The sequence below is a fragment of the Salarias fasciatus genome, chromosome 20 (assembly GCF_902148845.1).
Source record: "Salarias fasciatus chromosome 20, fSalaFa1.1, whole genome shotgun sequence".
Lineage (NCBI taxonomy): Eukaryota > Metazoa > Chordata > Actinopteri > Blenniiformes > Blenniidae > Salarias > Salarias fasciatus.
The window spans coordinates 7029098-7048461 of NC_043764.1; the positions used below are offsets into that span (position 1 = coordinate 7029098).

The following is a 19364-nucleotide window of genomic DNA, read 5'->3' on the forward strand; positions in this document are numbered from 1 at the left end:
CCAGTTTGATTTCAGGAATGTAATTTAACTAGGAAAAAAGACTTAAACTGCTGTGAAAGGTGTCTAGGTCTAGTATTCAGTGTTAGGTCAAGCTAAACTTACTTTTTACACCTTGATCATCATCCTGCAGGTCATACTGAACCCACCAAACAGCCCACAAGTTTAATGTTTCACAAACCATATTTTATCATTGAAGAAATCTGGTGAAACTTCTTTTTTTTTTTTTTATTAAAAAATATGCAATCAAAGGAGCCATTTTTATGAAAGGCGCCCATAATCCAGGAATCACTTCTTCAATAAAGGCCATGAAAGTTAAGTGTCAAACATCAATAAGGAAGCATCAGGATGTTGAGCAAAACTGATCCAAACGGGCCAACCTAAACCGGTGTAATTAAACATTAACCATTATATACATTAAAAATATAAAAAGATGACATAGATGGCTCATGAAATGGCACGAGCAAGACAGTAAGTTGGTGAAAACATGCACATTTAGAGCAGCAGGAATTACTTCCCAGGCAGTGACGGATTGTATTAACATCAGTCAAGATAAGATTTCAGATTTTTATCAGTTTATCAAAATTTTTTTCTTCAAACTGAAGGGAAAATAAGAACTGTCACACTCATTTTGACATACAGCCCAGCTGCAGCAGTGCAAAGACAGCATCAAACACTAAGATTAACTCCAAACCTCTTGTTGTTTCATCTGTATGGTTACATAAAACAACATCACTAGTTTCTGAAATGTGTTTTATTACATGCTTTGATTTTACTTTCAAACAAAAAAGTACAAATATACATTGTGGCTTTGTTCTGAAAAAGGCAGTGGGGTGTCAGAGATTGTCAGCGGCGGTCTGTTTCTTCATCTTGTCTGAAGGATTCCCAGTCCAGGCTGTGAGTTCACAGATGCTGCTGCAGCCACAGCGCCGTGTTGAGGAAGCAGTCGGCCTGTGTGTCCACTCTGGACAGAGAATGTCCATCTTCTGGAAACCACAACAACCTGGAGAGCGCAACCGAGTCGGGCTTATTCAGCACAAACACACCTGATGAAGTTAACACAAACACACTAGTTTACCTGACGGGGGACCCTCTGCTCTTCAGCACTTTGTAGAGCTCCAGGCCCTGGTGAGGAGACACCCGCCTGTCTCTGCCTCCCAGCATCAGCAGCACTGGAGCCTTGATCTGCACTCCACAACCGACAGACACACCAGGGACACACCAGGGGTTCTTACTTTTTCAGCTTTCAGCCACATTTAGACTAATCGATGACAGTGCCATTCACTTTGTTATGATCAAGATTAAAGGTTGGTGAGGCTGTAATGATGCAAAATACTTTCCAGGACTGAAAATATTCAAAACAAAACTCATCTGTAACCTCTTCTTTTGTTTTGAAGATTTGAAAGGAATCTAAGTTGAATCTCAGACTCAGAAAAAAGGAGATGAACAGAATATCTTTGATCATCTTTAAAATCTGTGGTCATGCGGAGAGAGGAGTTTGCAAATGGATGCTTTCATGGTTGTGGAACCACAATCTTCTTCTAGTGTCAGAAATGTCACTACAGCGCACGACATGACTGCTGCTACGAGCTGCTGACAACCAAAGAAAAGCAACAGAAACTGCCAGAATGATCAGAACGACACCAAGGCTGCAACTAAACAACAAACAGCAGATTTCCAATGAAGTGAAAGTACAGGAGCTCCTCCTGCTCTCCGCAGCTCAGGCTGGAACCTGAACCTAGGCTCAACCGGAAGTTTTACCTGAAGGCCGAATATCCAAAACAGTGTAAATATATAAAACAAGAGAGTCTGAAAGACAATGACACAGCCTTAGGACCCCGCACTGATTTCATATCCCATTTCTAATGAATCAATAGAAAAAGTCATTAATGGTGTGTTTCTGTCTGACCTGAGCAGCGTGTGTGATCGGTGACTTCTGTAACATGGCAGCCAGAGCCTCAGCTGTGGGTATCCGGTCGTATGAGAACTGAAATCCAGCACTGGTATAACGCCTGGACGCAGGGAAACACACAAACACACACACACACACACAGAATGAGGCAGCCTGGATTCATCTGTTTACATGACGGATGAGTGGAGTCGCACCAGTCCACGATGTCGCTGGTTCCCAGCAATGTGGCCGCATTGATGACCGGGTTCCTGGCTGCGCCGGCTCGGTAGAAGTCCGGGTACTGACCGAGGAGGTGACATGTCAGGAAACCTCCGTGAGAGCCACCGATCACGGCCAGGCGCTCAGGGTCCAGGGTGGGGTCAGTCTGCAGCGCCGTGAGCACGGCCCTCTGGGAGAAGACAGATCAATCAGGCAGTCACTCTTCCACAAAGTAATCTACTTTGACGTCTCTAAACATGAGTTAAATATGTTAAAAGTCGCAGGCTGGTGACTCTAAATTGTCTGACGATGTGCTTCACTCTGTGTTTGACCTGCTGACCTTTCAGAATGTGCTCTGTCTTCACCCATAATCATGAGCCACGAGTCCAGAAACTCACAAACTGCACAGAGAGTCTTTACCTGCACGTCTTTCACATCCTGGCTCCCGACGTGACCAATCAGGGACAAAATGCTGTCCTGGCCGAACCCCGTCGATCCCCGGTAGTTTACTGGAGGTAAACAGAGTAAACAGAGGGAGGAAAAAGAAAAATGAACTGAGTAAGACATTATAAAAGACGAGATTCCACAGAAATTAAAGTAAAAACTAAGATAACTGTAATCTGATTAGCGTCTCACCCATGAGGACAGCAAAGCCGAGTTTGGCCAGTCCGGCTGTGGTGCTGTTCCACTCAGCAGGGGACTGAGAGTGTGGCCCACCTGGGACAACAAACATCACACTGCTCTGTAATACGTCTCTATTCTCTATGCAGGAAATATGAAACAAAAAAAAAACCCACAACAGACCGTGGATGAAGACGACCAGAGGCATCCTGCTTCCACAAAGAGGAAGAGACGGTTTAACCAAGATGGCTCCAAAGTCTAAACCGGCTGGACGAGGAACCAGAGGAACCAGAACCAGAAGTCAGAGGACAGGATGTGACAATCGGGAGCAGTGCTGAAGCGAGTGGACGCTCACAGTAGAGTGGATTGTCCTCGTCTGCAGCCGGCGTGACGTCCAGAGTCGACCAGTGGAAGTCGAGCGTCGGGACGGGCGGATGGAGGGCGCACCAGACTACAGCTTCGCCTGCGGCCGACAGAAACGCCACTTTCTGCACCGCCAGCGCAAGAGAGGAAGAACACAGCATGCCTGAGCTAAAATAGGGTGGAGGGTGGTTTTTTTCTGTGTGTGTGACTGAGTGTGTGTGTGTGTGCTGTCTGACCAGAGTGGGAGGCGTGTTGGGGCTGGAGCAGCACACCACCATCAGGTCACCCTGGATGGTCAGAAGCTTCCAGCTTCCGTAAGGTTTAGAATCATCAGGCAAATCTGCAGAGAGGAAGAGGAAGAGGTGCAGATGAGAAGCAGCAATATAAAAAACACAAACACACCGAGCTGAAAACTCAGACTGAAACTGGTTAAAAAAATTCAAAAGCACAAACGCTAATGACCCAATGACTGCCTGCTTGGGCTGAGGGAGCGGCGTGCCTCCTAAAACCCTCAGTCCACTAACGTTTGGACGCGGTTTCCAATGTAAACAAAGACAGAATGCAGTGATTTTCAACCCAAACAAAGTAATATTTTATTCCACATAGTGCAGAAACAAAGTGTCAGATGTTGAAACTGTGTCATTTTAACATTCAGGGAAAATATTAATGCATTCTGAATTTGATGGAAATAACACATCTGAAAAAGAGGTGAACTTTCAGTCTGCTGGTTCTCTCCTACCTTGTTCTCTCTTCAGGTTGTGATGAAGATGAGATGATGAAGAAGGAGGAGGAGGAGGAGGAGGAGGAGGAGGAAGCTGAGGAAGGTCGGGAAGAGGAGGAGGTGGAGGCAGGAGGAAGTGAGACTCTGCAGAGAGGGGAGGAGCAGAGGGCGGAGGAGACGGAGGAGGTGGAAGGAAAGGGGAGAGGGATGGGGAGAACGGGAGAGGAGGAACTGGAGCAGGAGGAGCGAGAGGAGTGAGAGGAGAGGGATGAGGATGAACTGACCAACAGGGAGAAGGAGGAGGGGGGAGCAGGGGGGAGGGGGGTGGAGGGAAAACCAGAGACGGAGATGAGGGGAGAAGAGTGAGGGCAGGAGGAGGAGGAGGAGGAGGAGGAGGAGGAGGAGGAGGAGGAGGAGAGGACGGACTCTTACTATCAGAGAGGGAGGTAACTTTCTTTGTTCTTCTGTCGACCACAAACAGATCCTGAGAGAGACGAAACAGGAAGTGAGAAGTGAGATGGCAGCAGCTTCCGCTAGCGTTTTGACACTGACAGGCGGAATCGGGTGTTACCTTCCAGTTCCTGCGAGCGCTGCTGAAGACCACTCTCTGACTGTCTGCAGACCAGCAGCAGGACGGCAGAGCTTCGTACACGCCTGCAAACTCCTCTGCCACACAAGGGAAACTCATTTCTCAGATTCATGCAGTTTTCTAGAATCGATCACAAGCTTCCTGAAAGATCACAGACTTTCAAAACTGAAGAAAAATATCATCCGCCTGATGATTAATTCCTGCTGAACAGGTCAGCAGTCCGGTCCGCCTTCAGTAACCTACCAGCCTGAGGTCTGCCGACGACGTCCAGGAGCGTCTCCATCTTCCTGCTCTTCAAGTCCAGCTGTCGAGGATTCAGAGTTTAGCAGAAGGAACGCGTGCAGATCTGAGCAACACGTGCACGCCAGCGCTCGGTACCTGCTGTAAGCTAAGGCACTGGTTGTGAGGACCGAACACTCGGCCCTGCAGGTACACGAGCGTGGACCCGTCCGGACTCAGTCTGGGGGAGGACACGGAGAGATCGTCCCCCGTCAGACGCTCTGCTCGGAGAGATGAGGACGGATCATGGTGAAAAAAGAAAGCAGGGGGATGTTTGATGTACTTTATTAAAAAGACTAAAGTCTAAAGTAACGCTCTCACCACAGTGTCCATCCAGGCTGAGGCTGAATAAGGCTGATCTGAGATGAGAGAGAGACGATTTTGAGTGTGATGGCCTCCTATGTTAAAGAAAATCTAATTTTTATTGGCTAGATAATATATGAAGTGGCTCTCTCACCGGCGGTTGGAACAAAATTTCAGTCCAAGTCTGAAAGGTTCGTGATACCAACCAACAAAAAACACTGCTTGACCTCCAGGAGCCCACAGAGCCTGGACACAACACACACACACACACACACACACACAAATAAAGACTCATCCCCACACACCACAGGACGCGGTCCCTGTCCACTCCTCACCTGTCCAGGGGAGACATCCGGCGGGACACTCGGCAGCACTGCGACCGAGTTGCTCTGCAGGTCCGCCACACAGATGACCGGGACGCTCCGGTTGGCCAGAGCCTCTCCCCAGTCCTCACAGTACACGTTCCTGTCCTGGTCGGTCACGGGAAACACACCTTACATGCTATAGTCAATGTTTCTCAATGTTCACCTTAATCCATGATAAAACTGTTCAAACCTTTCTGCTCGCTTGATCCACGTCCGGTCCGTCTTCTGACGCGCTCCTGCTTTTCTCAGCCACGTACAGCAGTTTGTTCTCACACTGAGACCACGACAGGCAGCCGGAACTGGGCTGCAGACAAACACAGAGCACGCCCGCCGTCTGTGACTTACTGGTATTTACAGAAGTGAGGAAGCAAACGCCTCCGTCGTCTTACCGTCGTCGTACACTCTGCCATGTACGTCCATGACAGTCAGGTTGAAGCATCTTCGGAGGCCGTGGCTGTCCCACACCTGAGCAGCAACAACGGCACTTCATCAAAAATCCTCACAAAGGGACATTTTTAATGTATTCTTCTGACCTCTAGAAGCTGGTAACCGTATGTCTCCCTGATGACGCCTCTGAGGTCTTGAACAGGAGAGCGTCGACTCAGCAACCTGAGAGGAACAACGGTTCAAAACAGAGAAAGTCTGGATTGATTTAACACCAAGAACAAACAATTGGGGGACAAATAACAATACCTCAGGAGAAAAATGGTCGACTGAGCAGTTCAGTAAAAAGACCGAGCTGTTCCACTCACTCTGTAGACAGGGGGACGCAGGGTCCGGGAGGGAGGACGGTCCGGATGCTCCTGTGATTGTTGCTGTCTGCGATCAGAGTCCACTGCTGCAAGGAGCGAAGTCTGGCGCTCCGGACCAGACTGCTCTGACTCCATTCTGAGACAACAGAAACGCTTTCATTCACTTTTACTCATTTCTGGTAGTTACACCAATAAAATGCTGAAAATTGAGGCTGCTTTGAAAACAAAGAAAGGTTCACACCAAAATACTGACATCTGACATCTGAACTCACTGTGCAGATCAGTGGAAAAAAAGCTTTGACTAAACAGTTTTTTTGTTTGCCTCTGTGAGGGAAATCTGCTCCAAAATGACAGAAAGAACCTTCCATCTTCAAGGTCGGCTCCCTTTTGCGGTCACAAAGAGGACACAGACTGACAGTCCAGAGTGAAATTACCTAATAGCAGTGGTAGGGCTGAATGGTTCCCTCCCCTGAGAAACAGATTGGTTTACGCTGTAAACCTGCTTAAATCCTTAAGACAAGATCCCTGGCGTCAGTGCCAGCCGTCTCCAGCGAGCAGGCTGTCACGACATCCCAACACATGCTGCGAGTTTCCATCCTCAGCAGTGGAGGCTGGAATTCAGGCTGAAGCAGAGCTGGTTTACTGACGACAGTGTTTATTTACTAGTTACAGCGATTATAAAAGGAATGCAGCAAGCCTGGGCTGTTATACAATCAACATATTCCACCTTCTTTAAGGATTTACAACTCATTTTGGTGCCTGATCAGGACAATATTCCAATAAAGCACCACTTTTCTTTAATTATGCAGTTAGGGTCCATTCACTAAAAAATTCTTTCATCCATTTGTGCTGCTTTGTGCTGCTCAGGCACACGGAGGTACAAAGTCTCAAAATCAGAACTACATGCAAATTTTAAGGGACTAACTTCAAATACTTGTTTCTGGACTGTGGGAAGAAACTAGCAGTTAGACTGAGGGTGTCAAACACTTTTTAGTTCAGAGGCTAAAGTGTTGTCGGTAACAATTTACTTGAAGCCCCCCATGTATAACACATTATAAGTACATTTATAAGCATTAGCAATGCCATTATAACACGTGTAGCTATAGTTATAAACATTCATAGATTGATCACAATGCCAGGACCAAACCCTAACCCTAACCTAATCCTATGCTGTATTGTGCTGTATAGTGAGTTATAAAGCATTGTGATCATGTAGGAGTGTTTATAACTACTTTAATGGTTATACCGGGTGCTTAAAGTAAAGTGTTACCGTGTTGTTTTTCCGACTCTTAGGAAATTTCTTAAAAATACATATATATCTGTGTTTTCTTTGAAATCTGTACCATTTGCTTGACGATTAGGCAGACTGGATTGGCGTTTCTTGTGGGCTGGTTTGGACCCGCGGGGTTTATATTTGACAATCCCCAAATTAGAGGAAACCCAAAAAGATGCAAGCTCCGCACAGAGCTCAGATTCAAACCCATGGCCTTCCTGCTCCGAGCACTAACCACTACTCCACCGCTCGGCCCTCATTTAAACACAACAGCAGTGATTACTTTGATGAAGCTCTGGTAGAACAATTCTTTACGGTGAATCTGACTTCAGAAGGTTCAGCAGAAACTTTTCTTTTCCATGTGTTTCTATTTCAGCGTTACTCATTAATCAAAGGCGTCTTTCAGAGGAAGTCGGGCCGTGAAAACAACACTGGAGCAAAACTGGATCATGTTAAATACATTAACTATGAGTGTGAGTCTGTCTGTTCTACTGTCAGTCCTGTGATGGACTGGCAGCCTGTCCAGAGAGCATGCTGTCCTCCCTGTCCCACAGCGAGGGGGGGCTGGCTCCAGTGCCCTGAAGCAGGACGGAGCTGTATGGATGATGGATGAATTTAGAGTCACTGGTAAACCACAAACGGAAACTAAACTAACTTCATCTCATCCTTTTTCACATCCTATTTCTAGGGTGCAGTGGGAAACCTCAGACACTTCTGATGAGGAGCTGATGGGGGTCAAAGGTCAAGCTCAACAAGGCACAGACAGAAATAACCAGGAATCGAACCAGCACTCCCCCCTGCCCCGCCTCTCCAGCCTCCCGGGTCATCCCTACGTATCTCTGTTGTGAAGTATATTATCTCAGATGTTAGACTCTGACAGTGGGGGTGATCCTGGAGGGGGGGTCGGTTTAAAAGAAGGGGGTGGGCTCACCTGCTGTAACCGTGTAGACCCGGACCTCCGGGAGCTGCTCCTCCCTCACATGCGCTGCAACAGGCGCCGGGTGGCCGCTGAGCTGAGCGTACAGCCAGGTGATCTGTCCGGGCTCCATCCGTGTCTGCTGCGGCACACACACACATATAAACACACACCCCGTTCACCCCGTCAGCGGCTCATTTCGACAGCGAGCCCCAGCAGCGCCGCCATGTTGGATTCAAGACTGGATCGAACCACTTTAAGACGGTATTGGGGGGGCGGGTGTAGTGGAGGAGAACGACCACAAGAGGGCAGCAGAGATCCTTTAACTTCATTTACAAGGAAGTCACTCATTTTAGCCCCGAAGGGGGAGGTCAGTAACTTCATTACAACCTTTAAATACACGTTTGGTCTACGTCAAGACCAAATAGTTTCCTATGTTTAATGTGAACTAAAATAATAAATTGACTCAATTAAACTAATCAGTCATATTTGACACTGTCTTCAGGTAATGGCCCCCACACCACACACTCATCGGTTTCATGCTGGTGTTTTGTGACCTCCAGCAGGGCAACACAAACAGTTCATATCGGTCTCGTTAATCACTGTGGATTAGTATGTTCCGTTAGCGGTTTTGTCCTCAGGTGCCACAATAGTTGAATACTGTCTGCTCATAAAAACAATACATACTGTTTGGGCCAAAATAATGCATCATTCACAAAACCCACCTGGGAAAGCAAAGGCCCAGACCCCATGAAGAGAGCAGGCCCGTGGTTTTTACAGGGATCTCGTTGATTAAACACCCAAATACTGTAAAAATGCCACAATATGAAATTTAGCTGATCTACAGCAACATTACTTCCCCAGGTCTCATTCCATCCTGCTGTAGAAATCTTGGACATCACAGAGAACAGAAGACATGTTGAAATGCTTTTTCTTTATTGAAACCATCTTCTCCATGTTGCCTAACATCAGAAGTGCTGACGAGACAGCTTGATGAGGCCAGAAGATCACAGGAAGATCAAATCCACTGGGCATGGCTCAGCAGAATCTCTACCAGCTTCATATATGTTTTGTGACATGTGAGTGGAAACACTAAAAGTTGGACCTCAGTGGCTGAACTCTTGAGTCCAATGAATTCAAGTTGTAGATGTGACTACAACTAAAAGCAGCACCGCCAAGCATGACTGGTCAGCGTCTGCACGCATTCACCACTCACCAGTGAGAAAAATCAATCATTGAAACGCATTCAACATTTCAAATATACATAATTTCATACATTCCTATGTTCAGGATATCTGCAATACACATGTATAGATTATATGACCCACCAACCCCATCAAAATTACAAGTTGGGAAAAAAAAAACTTATTTAGGTATTCCAAAAACTGTAAACAGTTAGCTCCTTAAAACCCCCCACACTACTGCTCCTTTAATAAATTAGAATGTAAAATATAAACATTCATCAGAATTAGTTAAAATTAAAAGTTTTCTCAAACACAATGAATATAGAGAGATGACAGTCTTTGATTTCACTGTTTTCAATTAGGCATCTTGCTTATATGATGAAGTGTTTCATTTCATGGTTAAATTAATATTAAAATAAAACACGCTCTCACACAAACAGCACACACGTTTTCTTTTAGGTTGCATTGGTTGAGTCAGTCTGTGGTTTGGCAGCTGAAGAGAGAGAGGATGACTGGGAGGGAGGAAGGAATCGGTGGAAGAGACTTATGACAGAAACAACGCTACAGACAGGAGCTGAGCCCCGCTCCGTCTGAGGAATAACTTCAGGAATTTGAATTAAAATACCTACCAAGACCTGTCCAGTGACAGCAGCAGCTGGAGCCGAGCATCAAAAATACCCAGCAGCACCAAAAAAAGTGAAAGGTACAGCTTCACTTCCAAATGAGTGAAATGTAATACTTGACTTTCAGTGTACTTAAGTTAGTAAAACCAGTAGGATCTGATACCTAAAGACGACATGCTTTTTAGCACAGAAAATGCCAATGAAGTTACAGAAACAGAGTGAACCTTCATCTGTTGCAGTTTATTTTGTGTGAATTGTTAGTGAGAAGCTAATAGTAGCTAGACAGAAGGTAACACCTGCTCCCTCTGCACTGATCCACTTCCCACGGCTGAGAGACGCTGCGGAGAATCAACCCCGAAACTGAGCAAACATTTAAACGTGTCCCTTTATACCTGGATGAAACGGCTCTCCACCTTCTACACTGCCATGCAATGACTTTCTGAGGTGACCCCAGTAAAAATGTAGCGACCGAGTAAATACCGTCATATCTAAACCTCTGCTCACGTCGCATGCATCTCTGAAAGGAAAACCACACCAATGCTGCTCCACATCCCTGTGGGTCGTCTCTCTGTAAACAGCACAAGTGTCAGGGGGGGGGGAACCATGTTGGCTGGATCTTTGAGTCCAATAGGCAAAGCGTTGAAGGCATCATGTTGTGTTGGATTCCTCTCTTCCCGTGTTGGTTCCATCCTCCTCACTCTCACATCACGTCTGCGCGTTTGTCCCTAACTTTATTCCTCTGCTTGGTTCTGGCTTTGAAGGCAGCAGAGTTGAAAAGATGCTGTGGATGAGAGACATGAGAGGAACACGATGACGGCTCTCGTCCTGGGATTGAGTTACATTAGGAGCTCAAACTGTTCAATAAAATGAGCTCATCACTGCAATGCGGAGGAGAAAGAGCTTTAAAATGCTCTACAGGACAGACTGTATCACAGTCAGTCGTTACCTTCTCAAACCGTGAGATCTTGTTGGCTTTGATAGTCGCGTCGAGGATGAGAGGAGCGCCGAGGCCAAAGATGTCCCTCAGTAGAGGATTAAACTACATCAGAGACAAATTGAAGAGCTTATTTTGACCAGTCAGGATGTAGATGTCTTCAACATCTACTGAAATCTGCATTTCAATTTCATAGTTCCATCATTTATCAGTAAAAGCAGGTATCTGCTGAATGTGGGGGCTGTGTTGATGCAAAACAACAAAATCAGATGCAGTGGGATTTTCCCAACATGCAGTGTGTTGGTGTGGGTGTGTTTGTGTGTTATCTGGGAGGTTCTCCACACACAGTAACAATGGCACGTTGACAGACTGCAGCTGAAACAGGCTCAGCATGTATGAAGAGTGAACTGCAGATTTTTGTTGAAATGTTTGTCAAAGTTGTAGGTGACCGAATATTTGCCTGCAATGAATGATGCCGGGGCCACACAGCGGGCTGGAGGATAGCAGGCTGGCCTCAATGCCTTCCCTGTGAGAATCCCCAGAGCTGTACGCTTTGCCTGCCTCACCTGGAGATGATGTCGGACCCCGGATTCGAGGATTTCTTTGAAGGCGTCGTAGATTCGTCTCCTCATCCAGCTGTCGATGTAAACGCCTTCCACCCCAAACCGGATCTTCTCCTCTGTGAAGTCCTCGTTCTGCAGGGGGAAAATCGAAACACAAGATACGGAACCTTCAGTAACAGAACAAGAAATCTCAAGATCTGAAGCTAGCACAACAAAAATAAATAAAAAAAGCTCTAAAATGATCTGATCTCATACCTCTATATAGTGCAACACCTCTCTGAAGATGGAGCGCTGTTTCCTCCTGTCGTTCTTGGCTCGGTGTTTGTTGCCATCGGTGGCTAAACTCTTCAGACATTCACAGAGACCGTCACTGTCGTCCACCTCAAAGTCCTGTGCACACAGATACACACAAATCCATTCACAATATGACTGTAACTATGGATATCGAGCTATCCAGCTGCACCGACAGTGAAACATTCAGGCTTTCATTGTGCCGTTACCTCGTCTATGTCTCGTCCGAGCTCCACCAGCAGGGCGATGGTCTCTCCCACCGCTATCCTGTAGTTGACGTCGCTGCTCTCGAGACATGCCTGCAGTTTAGGAAGGTGACTAGAAGGAGCAGGACAGACAGAGTTACACTGTTAGTTGCCATGGCTGAATGAATCAACGAGAGATTGGATTACAGTGTGTACGTTTTCCTTACAAACTGAGCAGCAGTGTGAGTTTAGAGGCCGGACAGAGGGTGACCAGCAGTGACCAGGCCTGCAGGGCGGCGCTGTGCAGACCGGAGCTCCCGGGTTTAGGAGTGGGCAGCGTTCCCTCTCTGTTGGGGTAGGAGGACATGAACACACTCTCCAGAAGGGCCAGAGACTTGATCAGATCCTTCATGGGTAAGGAGAAAAACAAACCAGCATTAAATCCATACATATCAGTCTTTCTGAATATATTATACCATTCATGTCTCGACTTTAACAGCTGTGCAGAATTGTTCTCACTTCTCCATCTTCAGCAGCGGAGACGTAGCAGCACATCCCCAACGCCCTCGCACACTGGAGAGGAACAGAGGCAGGAAAGGTCAAGTGGACGGACATTCACTTCAGAAGAGAGCAGCTAATGAAGCTGAATCTTCACCACATTGATTACAACTTAAGCTCAGCTAGAATCTACACATTCAAAGCATTTGCATTATTAAGGTCAGCTTGATCGCTTGAGGCTCTGAAAACTTCAGATAAAATGTGGTGAAGTCTGGTTTGTACACTGGGATAATTGTCATCATTGTGGCTGATCTTCCAAACACATACTGAAGTATTTGATGTTCACACACACGCGCAGTATTGAGTTTACACTAAACTATGTCACGCATCACTTTACAACTTCAGTTTGTTTGCAAAACATTGACAGTGCGGAGAATTCAGCAGCAGCCTGAAACACTGACACGCCCTGAAAATCGTATGACTCACATATCAAAATTCAACTTTTTATTTACAGGCTGCGTATAACCCAGTCCTACTGAAATTGGAGCTGTATCATCGAGGGTTGATGTGATCACTCACACTCTGGCGAGCTGCGATGCCGGCAGTGTTGTCCATCAGGATGGCAGTGAGGATGGGACGAAGCATCTTAAAACCCTCCTCTGCCTCGTCTCCGCCACCGAGCTGGATGCAGAGCAGAGCGAAGACTGTGGCTGCCGCCGCCTGCTCCTCGCTGCTGCCTGAACAAGGAGGAAAAGAAAGCTTCATGTTTTTGATCATAACCATGAGAGAAGATAGTTTGACCATCAGAGCAGTAATCCCTACATTGAAACATGAAAAAACGGCCAACTCCTGTCTGCGTTACCTTTTTTCAGGCTTCTTTCCAAGCAGTCGCTGACAGTGAGGCGTCTCTCTGTCAGGAAGTCGTACAGCACTCTGGAGGAGAAGGCCAGTCGTAGTGACTCCAGAGCGGCCAGACGAGTCTTGGCACTAATAAAGAGAGAGACAGAGTCAAAACACGGCGAGTACTGAAACGATGTTTTTTCAGTCTCACTCCTCATCATATTAGTTTGTGCTTCTTTGCTCATCCTCACTGATGACGACGTGCATTATAGTAGCAATCTAAAAACGTTCTGCACACAAAATGTCTGGAAATGAAGACAAATTTTCAGGAACAGGACAAGAAGAAGAAGAAAAAAAACAACCTCTCACCTCTTGTCCATTAGGTTGTCTATACACTGTTTGAGCTTGTCTTCTGTTTCTTCCTGGGCAGTCTGCTCATCCACCTGCTCACCTGAACCAGAACGCCACACACAGCTGTGAGCTTCAGCAACAACCCAAGAAGTGTCACTCATTACACTGTAACTGAGGTTCATCAGACCTGAGCCGTCCTCCAGCACCGTGGTGCTCTCGCTGGCGCTGCTGTAGTGGCTGAGAACATCAGACATCAGCTCGTCGTCGCTGGCGGCGGATTCTCCCTTCAGCCCATTTTTATTACCTGGAGGCAGAAAACACGATGTGGCAACAACAAAGTGAGATGATGGGAATTAATGAGGATTTCTCATTCAGACACAACTACAACTGGGATTTTTTCAGTCAAGACAATGAGGGCGATTGTGAGTGAATCATGACTCAAGTTACACACACAGGCCATCATTATGGCTGCCATGCCGCTGCGCGACAGTTGGTGGGTGAAAGGTGCTTTGAAATCAGCTGATCCGGCTGACGCCCAGCCTCTCAGTCCCGACAGGTACGGTGCGAGTTGACAAGTGTCACGACAACGTTAGAGCACGGACGGGAAGATGGTTGCAGTTTAAAAGAAAAATGCAACAAGAGGCTAAAAATTAAACTTTTCACTTACTCCTTGTTGGGGAGCAGAGTGATGAAAATGTGTACATTTTTGCAAAAATGAAACAATTACTAGAGAAAATAACTACACTCACAACATACAGCCAATTGTGACGATACCTTCTGATGCACATTTTGGTAAATCAGTGTTTTCTTTGAAAGTTTCCCCATTTGTTTAGTGGCTGACTGAAGATCATTGTGGGCCAAATTTGGGCTGCGAGCCTTATGTTTGACATCCCGGCATTAGATAAAACAGCAGCAGTGCAACTGATAATAATGCTTCAGTAATGCTTCAGGTTTCCATTTCATAACTTTTTTTGTTCTTTAGCTGTTACACATAAAAAAAAAAAAAAAAAAAACTCTTTCTAGAACTTGTACGAAAATAAAAGTAACAGATACAGAAGCCTACAAGTGACTGGAGGGTCGGGGGATTCAATCCCACTGGAGGGGTCACATGCTACCAGCATTAAGTACCCCATGCCATATTTTACATGCTTCTGGCCTATTGTGACTCGGTATGATGTGCTGCTCAAACTGAAATAGCAGTTTTGCAGTGGTAGGGTCCGTGTGACTGACGCTGAGTGAATGCACACTGCATGGGAACGATGTAATGCAGGTCATCTAATCATTTAACTCATTATCTACAATATAATACAGCAACTCTCGGGTATGATGCACTTACTGAACTCACTCACACACCGGAGCCAATGTTCACTTGGTTAATAATAAGACAGTCAAGTTATTTTCCACTGGCTTCAATGCTTTAATTAGCGCCGTGTGTGTTTGAGATGAGGGGAGAAGAGTGAGGCCAGCGACACTCAGCTAAACCTCAGGTTCCTGCTGGCTCAGGATTTCTACTGTTAGTGGGATTACTGAAGACTAGAGTGGTCATTCATTCATATGGTGTGTACAATCCAGAACGGTCAGGCCACTTGTGTGTGTGTGTATGTGTAGATAATTCATGAAATTTCCTTCTTATTTAACAATTTACTTTCTCACATCCGTTCAACATGCTGCCTGAGGGTAAAACTGGATTTGGGGTTAGGATTGGGTTTAAGGGGTTAAAGTTCGGGGAGTAAACTGGGAAATGCATTACCACAATGAATGTCCTCACAACAAAAGCTATTCAAACACGTGAGCAGGTCATCCAGGACGGCTGCAGTAACTCAGGGGTCAATGATGTTGCAGCACTGCAGTTTACAGAACTTATTTTTAATGTTTTCTCTGTTAAGTTATTGTTCGTAAGTAGCAAAAATAGTCAATTTATTCTTATACAGTAAGCACTTTAATAAATAATATATATCAGTATATAAAAAACCAATAATCCCTTGGCCGTCATTTCAGGGAGTCTTGTAAAAATGTCATTCAGCAGCTTTATTTCTCATTAAGAGAATTTTTTTCATTCATTGAGCAATATGATCTAAAACTGAATCTATTTGTACTTTCAAGAGGAAACTATACATCAATGCATTCTTCAGGCGATATCCTAATTTCCTCACTACAACAAATGGTAAGTTCTCACTGTTCACAGTGAACACTGTAGGTCTGCATTAGCAACTTTGAACTGTCGACCACAGTACAGGTAACTCGCCTGCAGCTAGCACACACACACTCACACACAAAGCTACACATCCTCCCACACACACACATGTCCATGCACTGGCTCCCGTATCTGAAGTGCCACGACTCACATGTTTTCTCCACTATGCTACTTTCTGCTTACAAAGCAGTCACTCACGCGGCTCCAGAGGGACGTGGCTCCGATGTCTGCCCTATCAGAACAGTGAAACGAAGCGGCTGGAGCAAGTTTGAGCCCTCTGGCAGTGGCCAGCCACGCTGAGACTACACACACACTCGTAGATGAGGCAGAGAGCTCAAGCTACCTTTACACTCACTACAGGCATCTCCTTTGCTGCCTCAACAGCACACTGTCTTCACTGTTTGAGAGTTCACGCAGCACAAACCATTCTCCTACATTACCGGTTATTGTAATCTATAAAAAAGATATAATTGACCATTTTTAGTTTGCAGGCCGAACTGGATTACCGCCTTCAAAAACCCTCTGTGAAATCCGGGGCAGTGGGGATGCAGCACAACTAAAAGCTGCCAGCTGTTTATCTTTATAGGTATAGTCTTTACAGACCTCACCCCAAAGTCACACAGAGACCCTGAATAAGTGTTAAAATGATTCAACAGCAGCAGATTTGGCCGTGTGGAATGAACACTGGTTAACGCTTGACGATAACCCCATATGATGAGTGTTACACTCCTATTATAGCGCACATAACTCCTCCTGATGTCGATGCAGATAAGATTTTGTCAGATTAGTTGGTGATGAAACAAGAGCAGCGGCCTGCTAGAGGAGGAAGTGTCAATGAAACAGGAGACAGAGGTGAAACTCCAGTAGTAGTCTTCTCAACATGTAGGCAGAACATCATCCAAACATATTTGAGTGCGGCAAACATGGAAAAATTATTCTGGAACCTCAAAGGTGCTTTGATAAAATTGTGTTAAGGTGAGCTATAGGGCAGGGAGTATACAAGATAGGCATACTGAAGTGGTTTGGGCATATAAGTGACAGCTGGGTTTGCAGCATGCACTGACAAACAAACTCAGGAGAGCTGTTAGATGAGGGCAGAGCTGGATGCAAAGCCGAGGCGGGGATCAAGAATCAAAGGAGTTACCTTTAAGTGGTGTTTTGGCTGACAGCTGCAGCTGAAGAACCTCTTGTCGAAGAGAGCCTGCAGATGATGTATGGGCGGGGGGACGCATGGATGGATTATGATGTGTGGATGGATAGAATGGACGAATGTGTAAATGAATGCAGACCATGACGGAGAGGAAAACAAGTGAGATGCATTGATTTATTCAAGAAAACCTGCAGTGGAAAACTGTTTCATAGCATGTATGACTGTCTGTATGACTTAGTGCATCAGTCTTTGAGAGCGCTGGATGGAATTTGCATTGCAGAGAATCTTTGTGTGGGAATAGCCACTGCACGTGTGAGTTTCCTGAGCCACATCACTCCATAAAACGTGAGAGGGCTGCAACGCCCTTGTAGGCACATGTGATCCACACCACAACTGTACATGGACACAACTTCACACATCATCTATGAAAATAAACTGGGAAAAAACGCTGTGTTACGCTTGTTGAATGGTTTACTAGTTTCCTGTGTGGTCTATGTGTGTATTTATGTGAGGTGACGCGGCACTACAGCTAAAAATAAACTCACAGTTAACCTTAACCGGACATGTGCAACTTCAGCATGCCACATGAAAATAGAAATAACTCGAGATCCACGTTGAGATGAACTCAAATCAGAGATTTATCGCGATCAAACTGAGTAACAATCAGTAAATCCGTGTGACTGCTCTGCCTTTTTTAAAAGCCGCATGGATGCGAGGACGGTGAAACACTGAAGTTGGAGGAGCAACAGGCTTCTGTTCCCATATGGTGAAGAACCCCACACCAGATTCATTCACGCTTCTCCTTTTTGCTGCTCTCATCCCGCCAGCCGGGGAGTTTTAGATGTGTCTGTCGCCGATTACTCACCCGGTTTACCGGAGCCACGTTTCCCTCTTTTGCTCCGCGGCATGTCGACCTCGATTCACCACGGCTAGCTGCTAGCTGGATCGACTTTAGCCCGCCTTCTCGCTCCGCTTCTCCCCTCCTGGGTGGACTCCGGCGGCAAAAGCAGTGGCAGACCCCGGCCCGGTGATCCACGTTACGTATCTTTGTGTTAAAAAAAAACTGCTCGATTCAAGCACTCGTGCTGACACTCCGCCGTTTGATGGATAACCGATACAGTCAGGCTCCGCCGTGCTCCGAGCCGGGAGTGAAGAGTTCTCCAGCGGCGATAAAGACGCTCTCTTCAGCGGTCCTTCTGGGTGTATTATCTGTGTCTGTCCCCAGGTAAAAGGTATCTAACACCAGGTTGAGATGGTAAGTATTTCTCAAAGTGTTTAGGACGGAGTTTAGAGCACGCCGTTGTCGCCAAGTCCACCATCTTCCTCAGTCGCTGGTGAAAGACCGGCAGGCGGGGCGCCAGGTTGGAGCTCTTCACGTCTCGTGTTTCCGGGAAAACAATTCGCTTCACGTTCAGCAGTACGTTCATTCAAAAGTGTCATATATGTCTCTGTAAATATATAAGTTAACGTGCTGGGAATTTATATTCCTGCAAGGTGAACGAGATATTGGTTGGTTTGTTAGTGGTGAGGTTTTTAATCTTTTAATAACTTATTCTGGATGTGGATTATGGACCCACAGGAACTGGCACCCCCGACTTTTAAAAGCACATTTAAGAACATTTAAATAACCTGAGAAAGAAATCGAAATTTTCACATATCTTTATTAAAAAAAATCTGAAAAGTTTTCAAAGTTTAGTTTTTCTTCCTTACAAAAGGTTTTTGTTTATTTATGGTTTTTTTGTTTGTTTGTTTTTTTGTTTGTCCCTTGTCTCCCTCCAAATGTGTGTACCCTCCTTTTGTTAGTAGGAAAGGTAAATAGTTTTGTTTTGCTTTTTTTACTGGCACAAAATAAAAATGTAGAACTATCCAAAGATGAACCCAAACTATGCAGAAGAGAAAATAAGTCTAAAGGGTTGGTATGACATTCTCCCCATCATTACATTAATATTACAGTAAAGAAAAAATAAAATGGATTAAGGAACAAACAGGGTAAATTAAAACAGTAAATTAAAAATAAATCAACTAAACAAGACATCAACTTAGGAATCGGTGAGGATAGTATTTGCACTAAACATAATTAAGTTATTTGGCCTTAAATATGACCAAAGGGGAAGTATTTGAAGTGATTTGTTTAGTTTTGGACACATGGAATTTAACAAAAAGTTGATCAATTGTATTTGTATTGTTGTATTGAAGACGGACAACAAAAATGTCTATTTTAAAATCTCAATTTCAAACTTGTGTCTAATACAAATATAGAGA

General features: G+C 45.5%; 2 protein-coding genes across 5 annotated transcripts; both read right to left on the minus strand.

Moving 5' to 3' along the window:
• Positions 1 to 311: 311 nt before the first annotated feature.
• LOC115407906 (acylamino-acid-releasing enzyme) lies at positions 312 to 8510 on the minus strand. 2 transcript variants are annotated; one of them, XM_030118482.1, is made up of 21 exons: positions 8305 to 8510; positions 6101 to 6236; positions 5882 to 5957; positions 5722 to 5813; positions 5539 to 5647; positions 5319 to 5453; positions 5138 to 5229; positions 5002 to 5039; positions 4780 to 4901; positions 4645 to 4705; positions 4384 to 4478; positions 4245 to 4296; positions 3328 to 3431; positions 3084 to 3216; positions 2912 to 2995; positions 2744 to 2824; positions 2528 to 2616; positions 2104 to 2297; positions 1907 to 2009; positions 1076 to 1182; positions 312 to 1000 (listed from the first exon to the last, which is right to left on the minus strand). In XM_030118482.1, exons 1-21 carry the CDS (start codon positions 8420 to 8422, stop codon positions 901 to 903), a joined length of 2121 nt encoding a protein of 706 aa, XP_029974342.1. In that variant the 5' UTR covers positions 8423 to 8510; the 3' UTR covers positions 312 to 900. The 2 variants fall into 2 exon arrangements, with proteins under 2 accessions (XP_029974342.1, XP_029974341.1); XM_030118481.1 differs by lacking the exons at positions 6101 to 6236; positions 8305 to 8510 and having other exon boundaries at positions 5539 to 5652; positions 5738 to 5813.
• ifrd2 (interferon-related developmental regulator 2) lies at positions 1816 to 18427 on the minus strand. Of its 3 annotated transcripts, XR_003933718.1 has the most exons (14): positions 17968 to 18427; positions 17097 to 17153; positions 13946 to 14062; positions 13777 to 13858; positions 13430 to 13554; positions 13147 to 13304; positions 12589 to 12642; positions 12297 to 12475; positions 12094 to 12202; positions 11849 to 11983; positions 11597 to 11725; positions 11043 to 11135; positions 10121 to 10877; positions 1816 to 1826 (listed from the first exon to the last, which is right to left on the minus strand). XR_003933718.1 is itself a non-coding variant. In XM_030118503.1 (13 exons), exons 1-13 carry the CDS (start codon positions 18008 to 18010, stop codon positions 10797 to 10799), a joined length of 1362 nt encoding a protein of 453 aa, XP_029974363.1. In that variant the 5' UTR covers positions 18011 to 18427; the 3' UTR covers positions 9209 to 10796. The 3 variants fall into 3 exon arrangements, 2 of the variants coding, with proteins under 2 accessions (XP_029974363.1, XP_029974364.1); XM_030118503.1 differs by lacking the exon at positions 1816 to 1826 and having other exon boundaries at positions 9209 to 10877; XM_030118504.1 differs by lacking the exons at positions 1816 to 1826; positions 17097 to 17153 and having other exon boundaries at positions 9209 to 10877.
• Positions 18428 to 19364: the final 937 nt, after the last annotated feature.